The following is a 21,505-nucleotide window of genomic DNA, read 5'->3' on the forward strand; positions in this document are numbered from 1 at the left end:
GCGCCGTGCGGCTGAGCTCTTCCCGGAGACGTCCGGGTCCCGGGACACCGAGCTGAAGGCACAGCGATCAGAGGGCAGCCGCGGCCCCGAGCGCCCTCGTGCTGCGCCCAGGGCTGGCGCTGCCCCCTCAGCTGCGGGCTCCGACCCGCACGCGGCCTGGGCAGCCGGGGAACTCTGGGCGCCCCGATCGCTGACCTTGCAGGCGACCTGTCTCCAGTCCCCGAGACCTCATTCCCTCGTTAACTAGCCAATGAGGGACCCCAGGAAACTGGCATCCCCTTGGCCCAGCGAAGGCAGAGCCAGCCCCGAGCTGCCCTGTGGACCCCAAGGAAGGAATTTTCCTCAAGGCCTCCCCCTCCCATCCACCCCAACGGCTTCTGCCGAGTTGCATCCTGGCATCACAACCACGAGGGCTGGTCCACCCCAAGGCGGCTGCAAACGGGGACGTGCCTGGGGCGCCCCTGCAGGCAGCACAGGCCCTGTCACCAGCCGGGAGGACCGGGCCTGTGCTTCTCCTCCTGTTTGCAGGTGGCTCATCCGTTTTACTGTTTTTGAATAACTGCAGTTTCGGTTTAGCCTCTTCTATTTTTCTACCAAAAGCTTTCCTGCTTCTGGTTTCCCAACGTGGCAGCTGATCTGTTCCCTCGCTTCCCTGTGCTGCCGTCTGCGGGGCTCAGCTCTGGGTCTCCAAGCGTCTCTCCCCCAGGCGTCGCACTTCCCGTTTCTGGTTTTTCCAAAATTGTGCAATTCCAGGTTTCACTTCCTCCTGAAACCAGCAGCCGTTTCCCACGCGGGCGGGAGGAGGCTTCCGCCTCAGTGTCCCGAGGCCGGCGGTCCTGGCAGAGCGGGCACCGGTGCAGAGCGCCTCCTCGCCTGCGCCAGCGTCTCACCGGCCGCGGCCGACCCCCTGGCATACTGCCCGGGAGGCCCTGTGCAGTGCCGGCTGTGGCACCCAGCATGGCGCTGGGGGGATGGTCAGCCTCACGTCCACCTGCACTGGGTGTGGGAGGGCAGGGCTGGGAGCAGGGCTGACGGACAGACGGAAGGACAGACGCTGCCTGGGGAGCTGGGAGGCGGAGACCCTCTGCAGGTCCCGGCTGTCTTCTGTCGAGGATCCCGCCCTGAGCCGGGGTGTGGCTCCCACTCACTGAACTTGACTGTGACCCCGTGCTGCTGGTGCACCTTCTGCCCCAGCTTCCCAAAGGGAGGAGGCGACTTCCCAGGGCCTGGGGGGCCGGGTTCGACTCCCCGGGAGAGAGGGTTTTCCCAGCAAACAGAGGACGCTCCGTTACAGCCCCAGCCGGGCCGGTCGGCAAGCAGCCAGCCTCTCTGCCCCTCCGGGCGGCTCTCTGCTGGGCAGCGGGGAGGGGCCGCATCGTCGCCGTGGCCGGTGGTGGGTGTGGGCACGGGGCTGCCCAGAGAGTGACTTGGAGGATGGGCCTCAGCGGCAGGCCCCGGCTGGGGAGCGTTGTCTTCGGTGAGGCCAGGGTCAAAGGCCGCCTCGTGCGGCGGGAGGGGCTGCACCGGCTCCGCAGCCCCAGGGCTGGCCTTCGTGTCCAGCCTGCTGGCCCCACGCCAGGCCCTTGGAGGAAGGGCTCTGGGCTTCAGGCCGGCGTAACGCCCTTCTCTCTGCCGAACACCCACCCCGAGCCGGGAGGGTGGGGTCCGCACCGCCCGGTTTGGGGAAATGGCAGGGCGGCCCCGGGACCGGCCGGCCCAGGGGGTCAGTGGAGCCGGCAGCCCGAGGCCGCCTCCCTCCGGAGCCGCGCCTTCAGCCTCCGCAGGCCGCAGTGCTCGGGGTCCAGCAGGAGCCCGCCCTCGGCCGCCGCCCAGGCCTCCTCGTACCGCCGCTCCTCCAGGCAGCGCTGCCCGAGGCCCAGCAGCACCCGGGCGGCAGGGGCCCGGCCGGGCCGCGCCCACAGGCTGCTCTGGGCCGGGGCGGGTGCCAGCGCCAGGGCCTGGGCGAAGGCCCCGGCGGCCCCCGCCTCGTCCCCCAGGCTCAGGAGCAGGCGGCCCCGGGAGCACAGGTCCTCCGCTTGCAGCGGGCCACCGTCCCCCGCGCCCTCGCGGAGCACCAGGTCCAGGTCGGCCAGGGCCCGGCTGCACTCCTGCAGCTCCGCCAGGGCGGCAGCCCGCAGGCGCAGGTGGCCGGCCCTGCCCCCGCCGGCCAGCACGGCCAGCGAGCAGTAGCCCAGCGCCTGCCCAGGCTGCCCCGCGGTCAGGAGGGCGCTGGCTTCCTGGGCTGCAGCCTGCATTGGGGCAGAGGGAGTGCGGTCAGCTGGATGCCTCGGCCCCTCCCGCCCTGCACACCTGGCCTCCGGGTCTGGAGCAGGCACCTCCCTGCTGTCCCCCCTCTCCTCCTCCCGCTCTCCCTTCTCACAGCCTTGCTGCTTCTCGCTGGGCGGCCTCCTCCCTCCCTAACCCTGCTCCTCCCCAGGCCCCCTGCTGGGCCTCTCCCTGCCCACCCTGCAGGGCCCTGGGGCAGTGCCAAACACCATCTCTGCCCAGCCTGGTCCTTGCGCCCCCTCAGGAGCCCAAGCTCAGGAAGCTCCAGTGGACTTCTCACTAGGGCCCTGCAGGGCCAGGCACAGGAGGGGACAGCACGAGGTCACAGGAGGGGTCAAGCCGAGGTCACTGGTGGGGGCAGGACACGGTCACAGGTGAGGGCTGCACCGGTCACAGGGGGCCATGCTGCGGCCGCTCCGCCCTCCCGCACTTCAGCCGGATTGCCAGCGGGACCAGGGCTGGCGTCCCTGTCGCTGCAGCCCCTCCACACCTCCTCCGGCCCCGACAACCCGCTCCCTCACAGGCTCTTCCCTGCAGAGCCCGGGGCCATCGGAGCCAGCCTGCCCGCCCCTCCCTCCCTCCTGGCAGCCGGTCTACCAATGCCCTCGGCGCCACGGCCCGGGGGGGGGGGGCGCAGCCTGCGGGCACCGGTCCAGTGTCCGTTAACACCAGCCCGCAGCTGCGCAGGCGCGGCGCCCTCGGATAGGTTCCGCGCGGGCCGTGCTCAGAGGCGGGGCCGCCGGCCGTGCTCAGAGGCGGGGCCGCCGGCCGCGCAGGCGCAGTGCCTCGGGAAGCGGGGCGCGAGCACTTCCGGTTCTTTTCCTACCCAGGCACTTGCCCCTGGGCATCTGGCGCGCGCTTGCAGCGGATTCTTCTCGCGGCGGACACCAGCCCCGGCCCCGCGGCCCCTCCTGCGCTCTTGGTCCCAGAGACACTGTCTCACCCCTTGGTTCCCCCGCCCTCGGGGCAGCGTCCCCGCCGCCTTACCCATCGCTCTGCGCGCAGCCAGCTCCTCTATTAATAAAGCCAGTGCTGCTCACCGAGCTGCTCTCCGGCGGACCTGAGTGCTAGGCCTGGGCGCCCAGGCACACGGGGCTCAAAGCACTCTGTCCCCTAGTGCTCCCTCCCCCGTCCTGCCCCCTCCTCCCCCCAGGCAGGGTCCCCACGCAGGGGGGCAGGGCAGCCTCCACCCCTCCCCTGTGGCCTCCCCCCTGGCAGGGGGAGGTGGTCAGACCCGCACCGATCGCACTGCCCCCTGCCCAGACCCACTTGCTCCTGTGCGGCTGGCTTCCATTACAGCTAAGGCTAGAAACCTCCCCCACAAGCCAGCCCTGCCGTTTGGGGCCATTGGTTGAGTCTTCTGAGCTCGGTCCTTCAGCCAGGCCGGTGCCTTGACCTCTCTGCCCACCCTGCTTTCACCTCCCCAGTGCGACCTCGCCAGCCCACGCCCTGCTCCAGGGGCTGCCGCACTGACACCCTCTGAAGTGAGCCCCGTGTCTCCCCTGAAGCTCAAGGGCCAGAGGGCGGGGCTGTTGGCTACCCCCAGCACCTGGCGGAAGGAAGGCGCTCAGACGTTCTTGTGGGATAAAGCGGAGTGAAAAACCAGCCAGCCGGAGAGGCAGTGACCCCGCTGCCTGCGGGCGCCTCCCCACCTGTGCTCTTCCAGGAAGTCTCTCCGCCTGACCTGGCGTTGGGACGGCGTCCTGCAGGAGCCAGGTGCTCCTGCCGCGCTCGCCAGGCTGAGGGCACCCCTCTCTCTCCCCACCCACGTCACCTGGGGCTTGTGTGCCTGTGCCAAGCAGCTGGAGGTCCGGGTGTAGTGAGAGCGTAGCTTGAGGTGGTGACACCTGGGGTCTCTGGCTCCCCTCCCCACCCACCCCCCTGAGACCAGCAGGCAGAGTGCAGTGCCGCCCTGAGCGCCCATGGCGCTGGGAGGGCAGACGGGGCTCCCTGGGGGGCTGCACGCACCTGGGCCAGGCCCTGCCGCTCTGAGGCCTCCAGGAGACTCAGCAGGAAGCCCAGGTCCCCGGCGTCCGTCTCCGCCAGGCACTGCAGGTCCCGGGCAGCGGCCGGCATGTCTCCCTTCTTGAGGCTGAGCAGGCCAAGCCGGGCCCGGGCCGCCTCCGAGGGTGGGGAGGGGCGCAGGGCGTCCTGGAGGCGGGCGCCCGCCTCCTCATAGCTGCCTGTCGGGGGTTCCGAAGGGCAGTCAGGGTTGTGCCGGGGGCAGGGGGACGGGGCGGGGGGCCTCGCTGGCCACTGCACCGGGGAGCCCCAAGGCCTTTCCTGCTCTGTGCTGGCTCAGGGAACAGTGGGCTCCTGGGAGAGCGCAGCCCGGCGGGAACAGCCAGGCGCAGAGGGACGTGGTGATGCCATGCTGGTCACGTGGACGTGCCTGCTACCAGCGCCCCAGCCCGTGTCTCTCAGGCTGAGGAGCAGGGCTCTGAGCCCCCACATGGGTCTGCACCCCCCACTCCCGCACCAGCAGCCAGCATGGGGCCGGAGCAGGACTGGAGGCGGGGATGACCGATGGGAGACATGCAGGCTGCACTGAGGACTCCCCCCCTTCAAGTTCGTGCTGAAACGAGATGAGGTTTTTTTAGGAAAAGGCACCATTTGGGCACGTGTGGGCGAAAGTCCCCACCTGGATGGGCCCTGGGCCCGGGGCACTGGGCCAACCTCTGTGAAATTCACGCCCGAGTGACGGAGGCCAGAGCCTGTTTCTCCTCCCACAGGCACGGCGAGGAGGGGACCGGGGCCAGGGGCCTGGGATTCGGCTGGAGGGACCTCGGAGGCGGCCGGGTCAGGCTTTCTCCCGGTTTACAGAAGGGGCTCCAGGGGAGAGAGGAGTGGGGACAGAGGGAGGGAGACCACGTCCCCGGGCCTGGCCGTCACGTACCCAGGGCCACGAGCACGTCCGCCAGGAGGAGGTGCCCTCGCGCCTGCCCCGCCTCCATCTCCACCAGCGCCTCCCCCGCGGCCAGGAGGCCCTGGACGTCACTGTCGCTGAGTGGGGCCCCAGGGCCCGGCCGCCGGCTCAGGAGGCCCCGGCAGTGGGAGGACAGGCCCTGCGCGATGAGGGCCTGGGCCTCCGGCTTCAGGGAGCGGAGCTCAGCAACCGCCGAGCTTGGGTCCAGCCTCAGCGCGGAGAGCACGTCGGCCACGGCCTCCTGCAGGGCAGACGGGGGTCGTCAGCGTGTCACGTGTCTGGGTGCCAGGCACGCCCGAGGGTGGGCAGGCCGGCCCCTGCCTGCTCAGCCTGGGGGGAGCCGGCCCGAAGGAGGAGCTCAGGGCCTGTGGGAGCACCCCCTCCCCCCGCAGCAGGCCCGCCTGGCCCATTCCCGCTCTGGTTAACGGGCTCGGCCCTGGGAAACACACGCTTGTCCAGTCCCGAGAGGGACACCCAGAGCTGCTTCCCAGCTCCAGGGCGCCCGGAGGGGAGGGAACCGGGTGCCCAGGCCCTGGGGGAAACAGGCTGAGCGGGCAGGGGCTGGCCTGCCCACCCTCGGGTGTGCCTGGCACCCAGACAAGGGGAGGACAGACACAGGCACCCCGGACAGAAGCAAGCGCGGTGGAGGAGGCCTCGTGTCCCGGGAGCTTGGATCGGGTTCCTCGCTTCCGAGGACTCCAGCCCCAGGCTCATCAGAGAACCTGGCAGCTCTCCCCGCGCCCCACCTCCGTGAAGCCTCGGCAGCCGGCCAAGCGCAGCCTCTGCCTGGCTGAGAGGCACCCTGTCCTGTCCGCTCCGCTGTGGCTGCCTCTGGGCACATTTTCTCTGAGAAACACCTCCCCCTGCCCCCTGCCCCCCACCTCCCCCGTAGACAGCAAGATGCAGCTGAGGTCTCAGTATTTAAGCTGGGGGGCCCCTGGTGGCCCTGCAGGTTAGTGCACGTGTCCTGTCCATGCTGACCCAGGGAGACTGGACACTGGGACGCGTCCACCAGGCTCGGCGCCCGGGCAGTGGGTCACGACGGGCCTCTCACCGCCGGGATGGCCTGACCCTATTCCCACTCTTCTCTGGGGGTGGAGGGGAAGGCAGGGCCTCCCCCAGGGCGCTCCCCACTGCGCGTGCTCCCCAGGCCGGGGGGCGTGGGAGCTGCACCTGCTGCTGGCCCAGGGCCAGGTGCAGGAGCGCCCGCCCGCACAGCGCCCGCACGTGCCCCGGCTCCGCCCGCAGCACGGCGTTGAAGTCGAACAGGGCGGTCTTCCTCTGGCCCAGGAGCGCGTAGCAGCGGGCGCGGGTGAGCAGCGACTCGCCGGCCTGGCCCCCTGGAGGGAGGGGCGGCGTCAGGGCCTCTCGCTGGCCACGGTGGGTGACGGGCGGGCACCGCGCCTCTGTCCTCACCAGCCTTTACCGGGGAAGACCAGAGGGGGCAGCGGCTGTGGGGCCCTCGGGAGCTGCAGGGCAGTCTGGCTGCAGGCGTGGGAGCCCAAACAGGAGGGTGGCGCCTGGGACAGCAGAGGGGCTCCTGAGAGAAGGGGGCACCGGAGGGGCCAGGAGGAGGCAGGTTCTCCGGGCGGGCATGTCATGGGCACAAACACGTAGGTGCCGGGGGGGGGGGCAGTCACGGCCTCTGGGTGGCCTCTCCCCAAAAAGGCGGTCACCACGCGTGTGCCCAGCGGTGGACACAGGAGGCGCGCTCCGGGCCCCGCAGGATGATGGGGCCGTGTCCTGCTCCCAGCTCTGCGCCCGGCCCGCCCCGGCTGTGCGGGAATTCGCTCCCTCACCCCACGTCCTGCCACGGGGCGTCTCCACCATCCCGGGCGGGGAGGAGGTGCCCCTGGGCGCAGCCAGACAGGCACTGGCACCCGAGTCCAAGTCCACGGGGAGTCTCGAGCCCCCAGCTCACCGTGGTCCCTGGGAATGTCCCTTCCCTGTCCCCTGCGACTCTGACCCGCCCCGGCCCAGCACCCAGGGCTGGCTGACTGAGCGGGTACAGAGAGAGCCCACTATTTCCAGGAGGGGCTGAGGGGAGCGGGGACTCACCTCCCATAGTCGGTAGAAGAGACCCCCTCAGGTGGTCCCCCTACCCTCAGGGCCAGGGTGTGGGAGGCCCAGCTCCGTCCAGGCCGGCCTGCCCTCTCCGGGCCTTCAGCACTCACCCGAGGCCCGGGACCTCTCCCTGTCTGCCCCATGGATGTTCCCAGGGCGACACACCCTGGAACTCCCAACCAAGGGCGTCCCTGGAACCCGGGCCCCCCACACCCAGCTGGGCAGAGGCTCCCATGTACCTGGCACAGAGGCCCCCGAGGGCGGGCAGGCGGCTCCTACCTGCAGCGAAGATGGCCAGAGAGAGGTAGGCGACGGCCTCCCTGGTGCGGGCCTCGCCCTCCGCGTCGCCCGGCTGCGTCCGCAGGAGGGCCAGTGCCCGCGCGTGGCAGTGGCTCTGCAGCAGCTGCCGGTCCTCCGGGCGGAACACGTCCAGCGTGGGCTGCAGGCAGGCCGTGTCCCCAGACTGCACCACCTTCTTCACCAGCTGCGGGGCCAGAGGGCGCCCAGTGACCCCTGTGCCCCCTTACCCGGTTCCGGCCCAGGCTGCGGGCTGGGCGGGCTCGCAGGGGCGTGACCACAGGGCGTGGCCAATGGGGGCATGGCAAATGGGGGCGTGGCCCGAGGAGACAGCCAATGGGCATAGCTCATGGTGGGGTGTATGGGCGTGGCCTATGGGGGTGTGGCCAATGGGCAAAGCTCACGATGAAAGATGTGTGGGCGTGGCCCGGGTGGGCGTGGCCAGCAAAGGGGCACGGCTTGTGGTGGGCGTGGCCCTGGGGCGTGGCTCACATTGGGGCAGTGACTGTGAGTCCCTGGGGAAGGCTGGGTGCGGGAGGTGAGGCCCCTTTGGGCTACTCCTGTCCGCTGGGTGGCGGGAGTTGGGGTGTCTCAGGGTCCTTGAGTGACTCCTCCTCCTCGGTGATGTGGGAGGCAGAGGGTCTGGGTGGAGCCTGAGCCCCAGGTGGACATGACCTTGGAGCTCAGGCAGCCCCACCCCACAGAGACCCCATGTGCCCCTGCTGGCTGCTGGGCACTCTCCTCTCCCTCCCTCCCTCCATATGCCCAGCGCAGGGCACAGACACCTGGACAGGCAGCTTGGCTGACAGCGCCCGAAGTCCAGCACCCTCCCCTAAGACGCCTCAGCCTCCTGGCCACGCCCAACAGGAGCCCCCGGGGGTGACGTCTGCTCTTCCCGGGAGCCGGCCAGTCTCGGGGGGAGGCCAGCGGGGTCTGAGGGCCTGGGGCCCCTTCACCGACCCCCCTTCCGGGCAGGGTCACGTCCACTGAGTTTACTGGGAGGTGTGAGGTGTGCTCAGCCTAAACTTAACTTTGCCCTTTTATACAGTATATGGGGTGCCTACTGCGTCCCGGAGGCCTGGGGCGGGGGGAAGGGGCCTTGGCAGCCAGCAAGGCCAGGGCACGGAGGAGGGGCCTGAGGGCCAGAGCGTTGCCTGCTCCCGGCCCGGCTGAGAGGTGGCAGCAGGAGGCTGGGACCAGCTGGGCTGCGGGGCGGAGCGAGGGCCCCCACCTGGTTGGCGTCGTAGCAGAAGCCCCTCCGCAGCTGCAGCAGCGCCAGCCGCGCCAGCACGGGCGCCGCCTGGGGCCGGCGGGACAGCGCCACCAGCAGCGCCTTGTGGGCGTCGTCCAGGCGGCCCAGGCGGTACAGGGCGTCGGCCGCCAGCAGGCGGGACACCTCGTCCTCCGCGTCCAGCTCCATCAGCAGCGTGGCCAGCTGGTACACGCCCTCGGCGTCTCTGCAGGGAGAGATGTTGGGGGGGCGCAGGCGCCTCCATACTCCCCCCCGCCTCCCACACACCCAGGCAGCCTGGCCACAGGCATGTCCTGCCCTGCTTTTCTTCTCTGCGAACCCAGGACGACAATGCCGGCCTTACTGAGCTCCTGGGGCCCCAGGAGGGATGTGAACTCCCACTGGGAGAAGGGGTGGGCACCCTGGGGTGTGAAAATCCCTAGAGAACAAATATAAAGGGCCCCACCCCACCCACAAATATACAGGTGCCCCCTCACCAGCAAATCACAGCCACCAAACCAAGCCGCCAGGGGGAGAGGGAGAGAGGGCGGTGGCATCACACACGCCCCCAGAAGGCCCCAGCTCAGTGCTTTCCGCTCAGACAGCCACGGGGCCCTCACTGGGCTGGCAGTTTGCAAGAGCCCCTCAGGGTGGGGGTGGGCCCCGATGGGCAGGTGGGCAGCTCCTGAAGGCAGGGCCGCACGGGGGCACACTCCCCGACCAGGAGCCCCTTGGCCTCCGTGTGAGGGGCAGAGCCGGGTGGAGGCACCAGGCCTTGTAGCCAAGAGCAAGAGCTAGGGCCGGGGGCGGGTCCCAGGGTGGCGGGTCCCGGGTGGCGGGGTCCCGGGTGGCGGGGTCCCAGGTGGCGGGGTCCCAGGGGGCTCCTGGGCTGCGGGACACGCAGCTCGTGACCAAGGACGTGCTCATGCTCCCTGAGCACAGAGTGGGGTGAGCTGCCCGCCTGCCCGCCTCACGCCTGTGGCGTGTTTCACGCACAGAGCGCCAGCTGGAAGGGATGCGGGGGCGGGGGCGAGGGGTGCGGCTTGTCTTGCCACGTCGGTGTCTGAGTTTCTCATTTGCTTATAGAATAGGCCTGGGCGCCTGGCCGGGTGGCTCAGTGGGTGAGCGCCGCCCTACAAACCAGGAGGTCAGCGTTGGAGTCCTGGTCAGGGTACAGGCTCGGGCTGTGGGCTCCATTTCCAATGGGGCACGTGCAGGAGGCAGCGATCCATGGTTCTCTCTCATCGCTGATGTTTCTCTCTCTCTCCCTCCCTTATTCTGACATCAAACAAGTCTCTATCTATCTCTATCTCTATCTCTATCTCTATCTCTATCTCTATCTATATATCTCTATCTCTATCTCTATCTCTACCTCTACCTCTACCTCTACCTCTCTCTCTATCTCTATCTCTATCTCTATCTCTATCTCTATCTCTATACCTGCCACCAGTGAGTTAAAGAACTATCCCGCCTCCGCTCCGCCTCTGGAAGCGGATGTGCAGAAGCCCAGGATGCGGCGCCCGGGAGCGCGCGGGGCCGGTGGTTACCTGTCCGGCTCCTCCTGCTCATCGGCGCCCTCGGTCTCCGCGGCCTGGCTCCGGCGGCCCCGCGCGCCCGTGGGTGCGGTGGGTGCCGTGGGTCCTGTGGGCGCAGGGGGCGCCGCGGGCGCCGGGCCGGGCCTCCGCCGGAGCATGCCGCGGGCCTCCTCGCGCAGCACGGTCCGCAGCAGCCCCCGCAGGTTCCAGGGCACGAAGGCCTTGGCCACCAGCAGGGCCTCCTCGGGGCACAGCCGGCAGGCGGTGACGTAGTCCCGGGCGCCCAGGTAGGCGCTGCCCGCCAGCACGCGCAGCAGCCCGCGGCCGCACAGGGCGCGCACGCAGCCGCGGGGGTGCGGGGGGCCCCCCGCCACCGCCGCCTGGAAGTCCGCCCGCGCGCCCGCCGCGTCCCCCGCGTGCAGCGCGCAGAAGCCGCGGAGCGCCAGCAGCGGCGCGCGGTCCCCGGCGCCGTCCCCCCAACGGTCCCCGCCGCGGTCCCCGGCACCGTCCCCCGCTCCGGCCCCGGAGCCGCTGCCCGCTCGGCCCCCCGCCCGGCCCCCCGCCCGGTCCCCGGAGCCCCCGCCCCGGCGCCGGGGCCGGAGCAGCCGCTCGCACAGCGCCCGCGCGCCGCCCGCGTCCCCCGCCAGCAGCAGGCACTCGGCCAGCCGCGCCCCCAGCGCCGGGCGCGCCCCGGGCGGCGCCACCCGCACCAGCACCCGCAGCGCGCGCGCCGCCGGGGCCAGCAGCTCGCGGCCCGAGTCGCGGCGGAGCTCGGCGCGGCCGCGCACGGCCTCCCGGAAGAGCGCGAGCCCCGCGTCCGCCGCCTCGCGCAGCAGCGCCAGCACCCGCGCCCGGTCCGCCGCCGCCAGCACGGCCGCCAGCTGCCGGCGCGCGGCCGCCGGGCTCTCCGCGAAGGCGGCGTGCAGGTCGCGGAGCAGGTCCGGGGCGCCGCGGTCCAGGAAGAAGGCGGCGGCCGCGCGGGTGACCAGCAGGGCGGCCAGGCGCTCACCTGCGGGGAGAGCGGAGGACGGAGTGGCCGGGCCCCCGGAGCGCTCCCGCACCCCCAGCTCCCCGGGAGGAGGCGGGCGGCGCCGTGCACCCCATCCGGCTCTCAGTCGGGGCTCAGTCCGCCTCCTGCTCCGCCAACAAGGACATTAGTTACAACTCTCCCCCTCCCCCCCCCTTCAGTATGGATTTTAGGGTGAGCTCCTCGGGGGTCCGTCCAGGTCAGAGCGCAGGGCTGACCCTGGGACCTCGGCAGGGGCCTGCAGTCACCATCGTTTCTCTGTTCTTTCTGTTGTTAATCCTCACCGGAGGGCATTTCCCATTGATTTTTAGGGAGACGGAGAGAGAGGGAGAACAGAGAGAAACACACCGATGGGGTGACTCCTACATGCAGCCCACCAGGTTCCTGCCAGGGAGGAGCCTGCGACTGAGGTCCTGCCCTTGACCGGAACCAAACTGGGGACCACACTATCCACTGAGCCACACCGGCCAGGGCTGTTTCTTGTATTCTTTGGGCCACAGGCCACACTGGAACTCAACACTTCCCTCTCTGAAACAGATGTCCCCCGGCAGGCCCAGGAAAGAGGGGAGGACACACCCAATGCCACGGACGGAACTCCCATGCCTCAGTTTCCCCTTCTGCTCTCTAATGCACATGTGTCAACACAAGGCCCGCGGGCCAAATCCGTCCCACCAGGCCTTGCAATGTGGCCCGCACCGCGCTGTCATCACTGCACTCCGCTGCGTTTCCATCACAATGACAGTTTATGACTGTTCAGTAAACCATTCGGCCCGAGATTTAGGCTGGATTTTAGATTTTGGCCCCTTCTCTGATTGAGTTCAACACCCCTACTCTAATGGGATGGCATGGCCTGCAGTCGCAGAGCTTCGAGAATGGAATGGGTCAGCATGGGCCCAGCGTCTGGGGCAGGGCCTGATGGCTGTGTCCCTCGCTGAGGGCTCATGTCGGGGCAGAAAGCCAGGGCAGGTGCGCACTGCCAGGGAACCTCAGGGCCCATAGGACAGGTGAGGACAGTGCTGCTGAGGAACCATTCCGGAGCCCGCCGCCGCCATCCCAGGCGCTCTGTGCACGGAGCCCTCGGGAGCCCTCAGCGCCTCCCTGTCACTGACACGGCCGCCACATCAGTGACAGCCATGCCAGTGACAGCCCTGGACGTGGAAACGGCCGGCGTGAAGGCCCAGCGGCGCCCTGCCCTCCGTGTGCGGCTGAGCGTCATGCCACGGCCCAGAGCCAAGTCAAGAGAGCATCCTGCACCCTGAGGTCGACCCATCAGCAAACCAGCCCCAGCCAGGCGCCCCGTCCAGTGCTGGTGGCCAAAGTGAAAGACGTGGCGCAGGGGTCGAGGGTTGACCTATGAACCCGGGGGTCGTGGTTGGATTCCCGGACAGGGCACATGCCCGGCTGCAGACTTGCTCACCAATGTGAGGTGTGCGGGAGGCAGCCGATCAATGCTTCTCTCTCATCATTGATGTTTCCATCTCTCTCTCCCTCTCTGAAATCAATAAAAATATATTTATTAAAAAAAGAAACTCTGAGCCTTCCCCATCCCTTTTTTTAAAAAAAAATATTTATTAAAAAAAGAAACTTGACTCCTGACAAATGAACTCTGATCGCCGATGTGCACAACATCATGGATCGAGTGGCTGTAGCAGGTGCAGAGCCCATGGGACGATCATTTCTTTACCCACATGGAAGTGTGTTCTCTCCTCTGCTTCTGAGACTCCAGTCACACACACGAGGCTTCTGTACGTCGCCCCGCTGGGCACTGAGGCTCCGTACATTTTCCCTGTGTGGGTCATATTGGATAATTTCTCTTCCAAGTTTAAGCTCACTCACTGACTCTTCTGTCGTTCCAATATGCCATGCATTTTCCATTTCTGTTTCTGTGCTTTTCAGTTCTAGAACATTCAATAGTTTCCATTCACTCGCTGAGATTCCACATCTGCTCATTCATTACGACTACATTTTCCTTTAGTCCTTCAGTGTACGACTGGTAGTTCCTTTAACGTCCTCTGCAGGCTAACGTCAGCACCTGTCTTGACCTCTCAAGGCCGGTTTCTAGTGACTTCTTTCCCTCCCGCCTGTGGCTCACGTGTTATTTTCCGGTTTCTTTGATGCCCAGCAATCTTTAATTGCACACCAGACATCTGACTGACGCTCTGTAGAGACTGGGATCAGTTATGCTCCTCTGAAGAGAAAACACGTTGGTTCGAGCAGGCAGTTACATTGGAGGGAGTCAAGCCCGTGTTCTGTCTGTCTGGAATCTCCATCATGTTCTTACCGTTTCCAGCTGCTGCCTCTTCCACCACCAGCCTCTCCCCTGCACGTGCAGTTAAGTCAGCCCAGGAGTTCCGTGGGTTTGATACCCAGATTCAAAGTGGACCCCCCCCCCCCCCAGGTCTTACCCCCTCTGTGGCTTCCTCCGCTTCAGGACTTCCTTCTAACTGTCCAGCCACTCGTTTTTTTCATCCTGAACTCTGACCTGTGACATCGCCAGCCAGTGAAACCCCCGCCTTCTGTTTCATGGGGATAAAACCTGGATTGAGCCCTGGCTGGTGTGGTTCAGTGGATAGAGCATCGGCATGGGGACTGAAGGGTCTTGGGTTCGGTTCCGGTCAAGGGCATATGCCCAGGGCTGCGAGGTTTGATTCCTAGTGGCAGAGGGAAGGGGGGGAGGGGGGGAAGGGCGTGCAGGAGGCAGCCAATCGATGATTCTCTCTCATCATTGATGTTTCTATCTCTCTCTCTCCTTCTCCCTCTGAAATCAATAAAAAAAAAAATAGATATTTTAAAAACAAACAAACACCTGGATTGAGGAATTTCCTCAGGCAAAAACCCACCCGTCCGGGCGATCTGAGGGGTGTCAGAGGCTGCCGCACTGCGGGTTTAATGTCCATTTTCCGATGACCAGCGAGGCCCATTTATTTAAACACTCTCTCCCGCTGGCGGTAGGACGCGGTGCCTCGTTTTCCCTCGCGCTCCTCACTGCGAGCTCCCCACGTGTCCGTTAGCCATCTGCGTCCTGTCTGCGGAGAAGCTCTAGCAGCAGATTCACATCTTCTTATCGACGAGCAGCAGCTCCTCTGAGCTCTGGGTATTTATTATTTTTCGCCTGTGGGGCATTCTGCAAACACGCTCTCTCTGTTGTGGCTTGTCCCTTCGCTTTCGACAGCTGGAGGCAAAACAGAAGTTTAAAACTTTTAGTTTTGTCAGAGGTACCCCGTTTCCCTTTACGGCTCCCTCTTTGGTGTCGTGAGGAGCCAGATGTTCACAGAAGGCTCAGTGACAGCAGCCTCCTGTGCCTCCACGGCCGAACCTCGGCGGTGGGCGTGGTCTCGGGACATGGCTTTGCTGCAGGGCTGCGGACGATGCTCTTCTCTGGGGCCGTGGGTCTGTGGTGCTCACGCTCACGTGTTAGTTCCAGAAACATCTGCTCCATTTCTGGCCCAGTCCTTGTCATTTCTCTCTGTTCCTCGAGTCAACAGCCTTCTGTGTCATTAGTATAATTTTGCATTAACTGGCAGAGAAAGTCCTTCACCACCATCTTCTTCTCCATCCCCGCCGCTTCTCTCCCCTCCTCCCCTCCCCTTTCTCCCCTTTTCCTTCGTCTTGTCTATTATTGCTCCTCTACTCTTCTATTATATTACCAAATCTTTCTAGCAATAGAAAATATAATTTTATATATAGTATAATTATATATTATGATAATAAAATATAATTATATATAATGTAATATAAAATATTATATTATCAAATCTTTCTAACATTTCCCTACTCATATCATTGCTCTTTATGATCTTTTAATAAAGTTTTATGATTTTCTTCATAAGGTCATATGACTCTGAAGTAAATTACTTTCTGTTGCTATAGTAAGTTTTATATGTTTTTTTTTTTAAATGTGTCATTCCTTTTTTAAAAAAATATGTTTTTATTGATTTCAAAGAGGGAGAGAGAGATAGAAACAGCAATGATGAGACAGAACCATTGATTGGCTGCCTCTTGCATGCCCCACACCGGATCAAGCCCACAATCTGGCCACGTGCCCTTGACCGGAATCCAACCTGGGACCCTTCAGTCTGCATGCTGACGCTCTACCCACTGAACCAAACCAACTAGGGCTATGTTTAAACCACAAAGTTTCTATTTCTTGCTGGTGTCTATAACTATAAATGCTTTTTGTATATCCTGATAAATTCTACTCCTACATTTAATACATTCTTGTTTCTTTTGGAGCCTCTGCGTAGCTAAGGACATTGTGTGGAATAACGGTCACATCATTCCTTCCTTCCTGCCCCACACGTGTTTCTCCCTTCTTGTCTTGTTGCTTTGGCGAGGATCTCTAGTGCAATGATGGACACACGGCAGTGTGAGCAGCCGCCTCGTCCTTCCTCTGAATGGAAGGCTTCCGAACATCACACTGAGCATGGGTTTCCGGGAGGTTCTGGTGGATGCTACCTTTCTGTCAGTTCTCAGAAACCGTGGGCACACGGAGCTGGCTGAGGCTCAGGGAACAAGGGCGCAGGGCAGGGGATCGGGGGTAAAGCAGCTCTTTCTCTGCATCTCGTCCTGTGTGTCCACTTCGTAAGGACAGAGCTCTTCCCAAAGGCAGAGGTGTGTTCCAGGTCTGCAGGACGTTTGCTGACCACCTCCTGCCCTGACCCCCCCCCCCCCCCGGCCTGGACCCCCCCACGGCCTAGACTCCCTGCCCCGCCCAGCCCGGATCACTCCTCGCTGCCTGGGCCCCTCCAAGGCCTGGACCTCCCCCCAGCCTGGACCACTCCCAGCCGCCTGGACCCCCCCCAGGCCTGGACCACCCCCCAGCCTGGAGCCCCTCCCCCCCAGCCTGGAGCCCCCACCCCCCAGCCTGGAGCCTCCCACCCCCAGCCTGGAGCCCCCACCCCCCAGCCTGGAGCCCCTCCCCCCAGCCTGGAGCCCCTCCCCCCCAGCCTGGAGCCCCCCACCCCCAGCCTGGAGCCCCTCCCCCCCAGCCTGGAGCCCCCCACCCCCCAGCCTGGAGCCCCTCCCCCCCAGCCTGGAGCCCCCCACCCCCAGCCTGGAGCCCCCCACCCCCAGCCTGGAGCCCCTCCCCCCCAGCCTGGAGCCCCCCACCCCCAGCCTGGAGCCCCTCCCCCCCAGCCTGGAGCCCCCCCCCCCCCCGCCTGGAGCCCCTCCCCCCCAGCCTGGAGCCCCCCACCCCCAGCCTGGAGCCCCCCCCCCCAGCCTGGAGCCCCTTACCACCCAGCCTGGAGCCCCTCACCACCCAGTTGGACCACCCCTGGGTTTCCCAGGTTCAGCTCTCACTCCAGCTCCCCTGGCAGGTTCGCATGCAGCAGCCATAGGAGACGTGACAAGTGTAACCAAGAGCATCTCACTGCCCAGTGCAAAGCCCTCCCGTGGCTCTCCTGACTTGAGGGTCAGATCTGAAGGTTTTTGTGGCCGAGAGGGCGTGGCCACGGCTACGGCCTTCAGGGCCTCTGCTCCCCCTCTGCCCCCCAGCCCCCCAAGCCACCCTAGCTCTGCTCAGGGGCAGGAACACCCACGCTCCTTCGTCCTCAGTGACCTGGAGTCCTGGTGGCCGTGGAAAGGACACCTCCTCCCAGAAGCCCTCCCTGACCACCCCGCCAGAGGCGCCCGGGCATGTTTCATTTCTCAAAGCGCTGGTTCTGTTCCGTCCTTTTCCTGGCACTCCGTGCGGGCAGGGGCCTGCCCGCATGTCACTGGGGTGTCCCGGCCTCAGCACAACCCCTCCCCCAGCACCCCGCCGTGACCGTCACCCTGACCCTCCGGGGCCGTGCCCGCACGCCTACCTCGGGAGCTGCTGCCGGCGGGGTCGGCCTCCAGGGCCCGGCTGCAGGCGGCACGGCAGTCCTCGTAGCGGCCGCCGCGGAGCAGAGCGTCGGGGGAGAGGGCGTCGCTCCAGGTGCCCCCGGGGTCCAGGGCGGCCAGGAGCCTCCAGCCGTCGGCCTCCTGCTGGCCGGTGTCCGTGCCCTCCTGCTGGCCGCCGCCGCCCCTGGCCTGCTCCCGCCCTGCGAGGTGGGCCTGGAGGGCGCTGACCAGCACGGGCAGGTAGGGCCGCTGGTGGGTGAGGACGAAGGCCACAGTGCGGTCGGCCGCGGCGGCGAAGGCCTGCAGGTAGTCGGCCAGGCCGGCGTCCACCTGCGCCCCCGACAGGATGCGGGCCAGGGCGCGGGTCAGCCGCAGCGCCAGCCCCTGCCGGGAGTGGGCGGCCAGCAGGGTGCCGCAGCGCCGCACCACCTCGCCGTGGCGCCCGCGGGCCAGCAGGCCGGCCAGCGCGTGCAGCACCGCGGCCGGGTGGTCCGGGCACAGCGTGGCCAGGAAGGCGCAGGCCAGCGTGCCGGTCAGCGACACCACGGCCATGCCGTCCCAGTGGATGGCGGGGATCTGGCTCTCTCCCCGGCACCAGGCCTCCAGCGTGGCCAGCACGGGGGCGCCCCGGGCCTCGGCCAGGGCCGCCCGGACGTGCCTCACCGCGGAGGGGGCGTGGCAGCTGAAGGCGGCCAGGTAGAAGGCGGTGGCCAGCGGGGGCTCCCCCAGGGCCAGGTGCTGGTCCCCCTCCCGGCAGAGGCAGGCCACCAGCTCCTGGGCTGCCATCACCTCCGTGCTCCCTGCCAGGCCATGTCCAGTCCTCAGGCACCTGTGATGGGATGGGGTGTGGTCAGTGCTCCCAGCGGTCAGCCCGTTTGCCGGTGCCCCCCGGCCCTGTGCCCCCGGGACTGTGCCCCCCGGCCCTGTGCCCCCCCACCCTGTGCCCCCAGGCCTGTGCCCCCCCACGGCCCTGTGCCCCGAGCCCTGTGCCCCCCGGCCCTGTGCCCCCGGGCCTGTGCCCCCCCGCCCTGTGCCCCCAGGCCTGTGCCCCCCCGCCCTGTGCCCCCAGGCCTGTGCCCCCCCACCCTGTGCTCCCGGGACTGTGCCCCTCAGCCCCGTATCCCCGGGCCTGTGCCCCCAGGATTGTACCCCCAGGCCTGTGCCCCCCCCCGGCCCTGTGCCCCGAGCCCTATGCCCTCAGGCCTGTGCCCCCGGCCCTGTGCCCCCCCGCCCTGTGCCCCCAGGCCTGTGCCCCCCCACGGCCCTGTGCCCTCAGGCCTGTGCCCCCCCACCCTGTGCCCCCGGCCCTGTGCCCCCAGGCCTGTGCCCCCAGGCCTGTGCCCCCAGGCCTGTGCCCCCCCGCCCTATGCCCTCAGGCCTGTGCCCCCAGGCCTGTGCCCCCCCGCCCTGTGCCCCCAGGCCTGTGCCCCCGGCCCTGTGCCCCCGGCCCTGTGCCCCCAGGCCTGTGCCCCCCGCCCTGTGCCCCCAGGCCTGTGCCCCCCCACCCTGTGCCCCCAGCCCTGTGCCCCCAGGCCTGTGCCCCCCGCCCTGTGCCCCCAGGCCTGTTCTAGATCAGCCGCCCGCTCATCCCCCTGAGCCCTGTGTGGGTGCTGGGCCCTGAGCAGAGCGGGTGAGTGGGCTGTTAGGGGGTTGGCCTGCGGGTAGTCTCCAGGATTTGCTGTCTGGGCTCCAGCTTCCTCCTCTGCAGGCGGGACTGGCCCTGTCCAGCCATGGCCGGGCTGTGGATGGTGCCCCTGAGCGCCCAGCGGGGAGAGGCTGGGTGGCCTGAGGGGTCAGGGACCCCGAGCCTTCGCTCCACCGCCTGCCCCTCCGTCCTCACAGAGGCGGACCCCTCAATCCAGTCATACCGGCGCCCCCAGCTCCTCAGCGCTGAGACTCAACAGGCCCACCCCACCTCAGGCCGCACTCTGGCTGCTCCCACACCGGCTCCACCCGCGGGGGGGGGGGGTTCCGGGCTGCCAAGGGGCGCCTGCCTGGCCCTTGGGTGGCGCTGGGGAGCCACTGGCCCGGGGCCAGGGGGTCAGTTGTGTGGTGGGTTTAGGGACCAGCCCCCCAGACCCCTCTCCTCTCCCCAACTTCCCCTGAAGTAGTAGCTGCTCAGCCTCTCTCTCCGGCTCCCCAGGGGCCTGCAGACAAGCCCCGCCCCCAAAATGCCCCGACACCCACAGGCACGTGCAAGCCCTGGAGACCCGGGCGCGCACACACACCCATCTGTGCACACACACCCTCCTGGGCATGCACACACACCCACCTGGGCATGCACACGCACACACATACACACACCTGGGCACACACACACAGGCTCACACACACCCACCTGGGCAAACACACCCATCTGTGCACACACACACACCTGTGCACACACACCCACCTGCGCACACACACGCACACCCACACACACCTGGGCATACACACACAGGCTCACATACCCCCACCTGGGCAAACACACCCTCCTGGGCATGCACATGCACCCACCTGGGCATGCACACGCACACACATACACACACCTGGGCACACACACACAGGCTCACACCCACCCACCTGGGCAAACACACCCACCTGTGCATGCATACACCCACCAGGGCATGCACATGCACCCACCTGCGCACACACACACCTGGGCATGCACATGCACTCACCTGGGCATACACACACAGGCTCACACACACCCACCTGGGCACACACACACACATACCTAGGCATGCACACACAGGCTCACACACGCTCACACACACCTACTCACACGTGTGCACACGGTCACACTTGCTGGTGCTCAGAGGCTGTGCGGGAGCAGGGGAGGGAGAGGCGCGTTCCCTGGAGTGGGTGCTGGGCTCCTGGGAGGGTCTACGGGCTGGGCTCCCCGGCGCCCCACCTCCGCTGAGCCCCAGCTGAGCCCGAGCAGGAGAGCCGGAGGGAGAGCCGGAGGGAGAGCTGGAGGGAGAGCCGGAGGCAGAGCCGGAGGGAGAGCTGGAGGGCGAGCCGGAGGGCGAGCCGGAGGGAGAGCCAGAGGCAGAGCCCGAGGGAGAGCCCCAGGGAGAGCCGGAAGGAGAGCCGGAGGGAGAGCCGGAGGCAGAGCCGGAGGGAGAGCCGGAGGGAGAGCCGGAGGCAGAGCCCCAGGGAGAGCCGGAGGGCGAGCCGAGCCCAAGCAGGAGAGCCGGAGGGAGAGCCCCAGGGAGAGCCGGAGGGAGAGCCGGAGGGAGAGCCGGAGGGAGAGCCGGAGGCAGAGCCGGAGGGAGAGCCGGAGGCAGAGCCGGAGGGAGAGCCGGAGGGCGAGCTGAGCCCAAGCAGGAGAGCCGGAGGGAGGGCCAGAGGCTGGGTGCGTGCGTTTCCCGGGAGAGTGTCAACACTCTCCGCCCGCTCAGCTCTGCCCCTCCGGCCCCGCCCCCCCCGCCCCCGGCCTGTGGGACCGCTGCCCAGCCCAGCACGGGAGGGGGGGATGTGGGGGGTCCGTGCCCAAGGGGGGGAGGAGAGGAGGGGCACCCTGAAGGGCAGGCTCCGTGCGGGGCCACTGGACTCGGGGGGGAGCTGACCACACGTTAGGGCCCCCTCAGCCTCAGTCCCTGCAGCTGAGGACAGAGCTCCCGGGAGGTGGGGGCGCCTTGGCCCCTGCACCCCTGGAACAGCTGGCCCTTTCTGCCCCCCTTCATCGGTGATGCATTAGGAGCCCCGCCCCCACCCCTCATTCCAGCAGCCCACGGGCAGGCTGAGGCCCTGGGAGGGGGCAGGGGATGGCAGGTCCCTGGAGAGGGTGCTGTTTGGGGCCCAGATGCCAGGCAAAGCCCAGGTCCCTGGCAGGGCCCAGGAAGCCAGCTGGGTGCCCACCTGGGGGCGCGGGTGCTGCCAGGCAGGGCGGTGGGCACAGAGGGGGGTACTGCGTCTCCGGCTTCCTCCCAGGGTCTGGGCTCTGGGGATTGGGCCTGTTGGGAGTCTGGGCGAGGCCTCGGCGGGCGGGTGGGCAGCTGGGGCAGCAGGGCCTGGTCCTCCTGTCCGGCCGGCTCTGCCAGCTCCTTGACCTGCACACGACACAGCCGGGCAGGGACGCGGCAGTTAGGTCTCCCGCTGCTCTGAGGCCTCCCCTTAATTACCCTAATTAGGCAGAGCCGTGATGGAGCGGGCTGCCACCAGGCGAGGCGGCCCGGGGCCAGGAGGCGGGGGGCTGCCCCACGTTCACGGTCACATTAGCCCTGATGGGTCCCCAGAGTTTTTGCCCGAGCCCCGTGCCCCGGGCACCGGCCGAGGAGCCGGGTCTGCACGTCACCCGCAGTGCTGGCAGGTGCAGGCGACCCAGGGCA

General features: G+C 67.2%; 1 protein-coding gene across 1 annotated transcript; it reads right to left on the reverse strand.

Annotated features, from left to right (window-relative positions):
* Nucleotides 1–1,269: 1,269 nt before the first annotated feature.
* On the reverse strand, nt 1,270–18,015 carry TTC34 (tetratricopeptide repeat domain 34). The gene is made up of 9 exons (XM_045570536.1): nt 17,174–18,015; nt 10,929–11,348; nt 10,352–10,853; nt 8,805–9,030; nt 7,556–7,760; nt 6,386–6,552; nt 5,183–5,453; nt 4,255–4,469; nt 1,270–2,249 (listed from the first exon to the last, which is right to left on the reverse strand). Exons 1-9 carry the CDS (start codon nt 17,976–17,978, stop codon nt 1,725–1,727), a joined length of 3,336 nt encoding a protein of 1,111 aa, XP_045426492.1. The 5' UTR covers nt 17,979–18,015; the 3' UTR covers nt 1,270–1,724.
* Nucleotides 18,016–21,505: the final 3,490 nt, after the last annotated feature.

Source organism: Pipistrellus kuhlii, unplaced genomic scaffold (assembly GCF_014108245.1).
Source record: "Pipistrellus kuhlii isolate mPipKuh1 unplaced genomic scaffold, mPipKuh1.p scaffold_m20_p_34, whole genome shotgun sequence".
In the NCBI taxonomy this organism is placed as follows: domain Eukaryota; kingdom Metazoa; phylum Chordata; class Mammalia; order Chiroptera; family Vespertilionidae; genus Pipistrellus; species Pipistrellus kuhlii.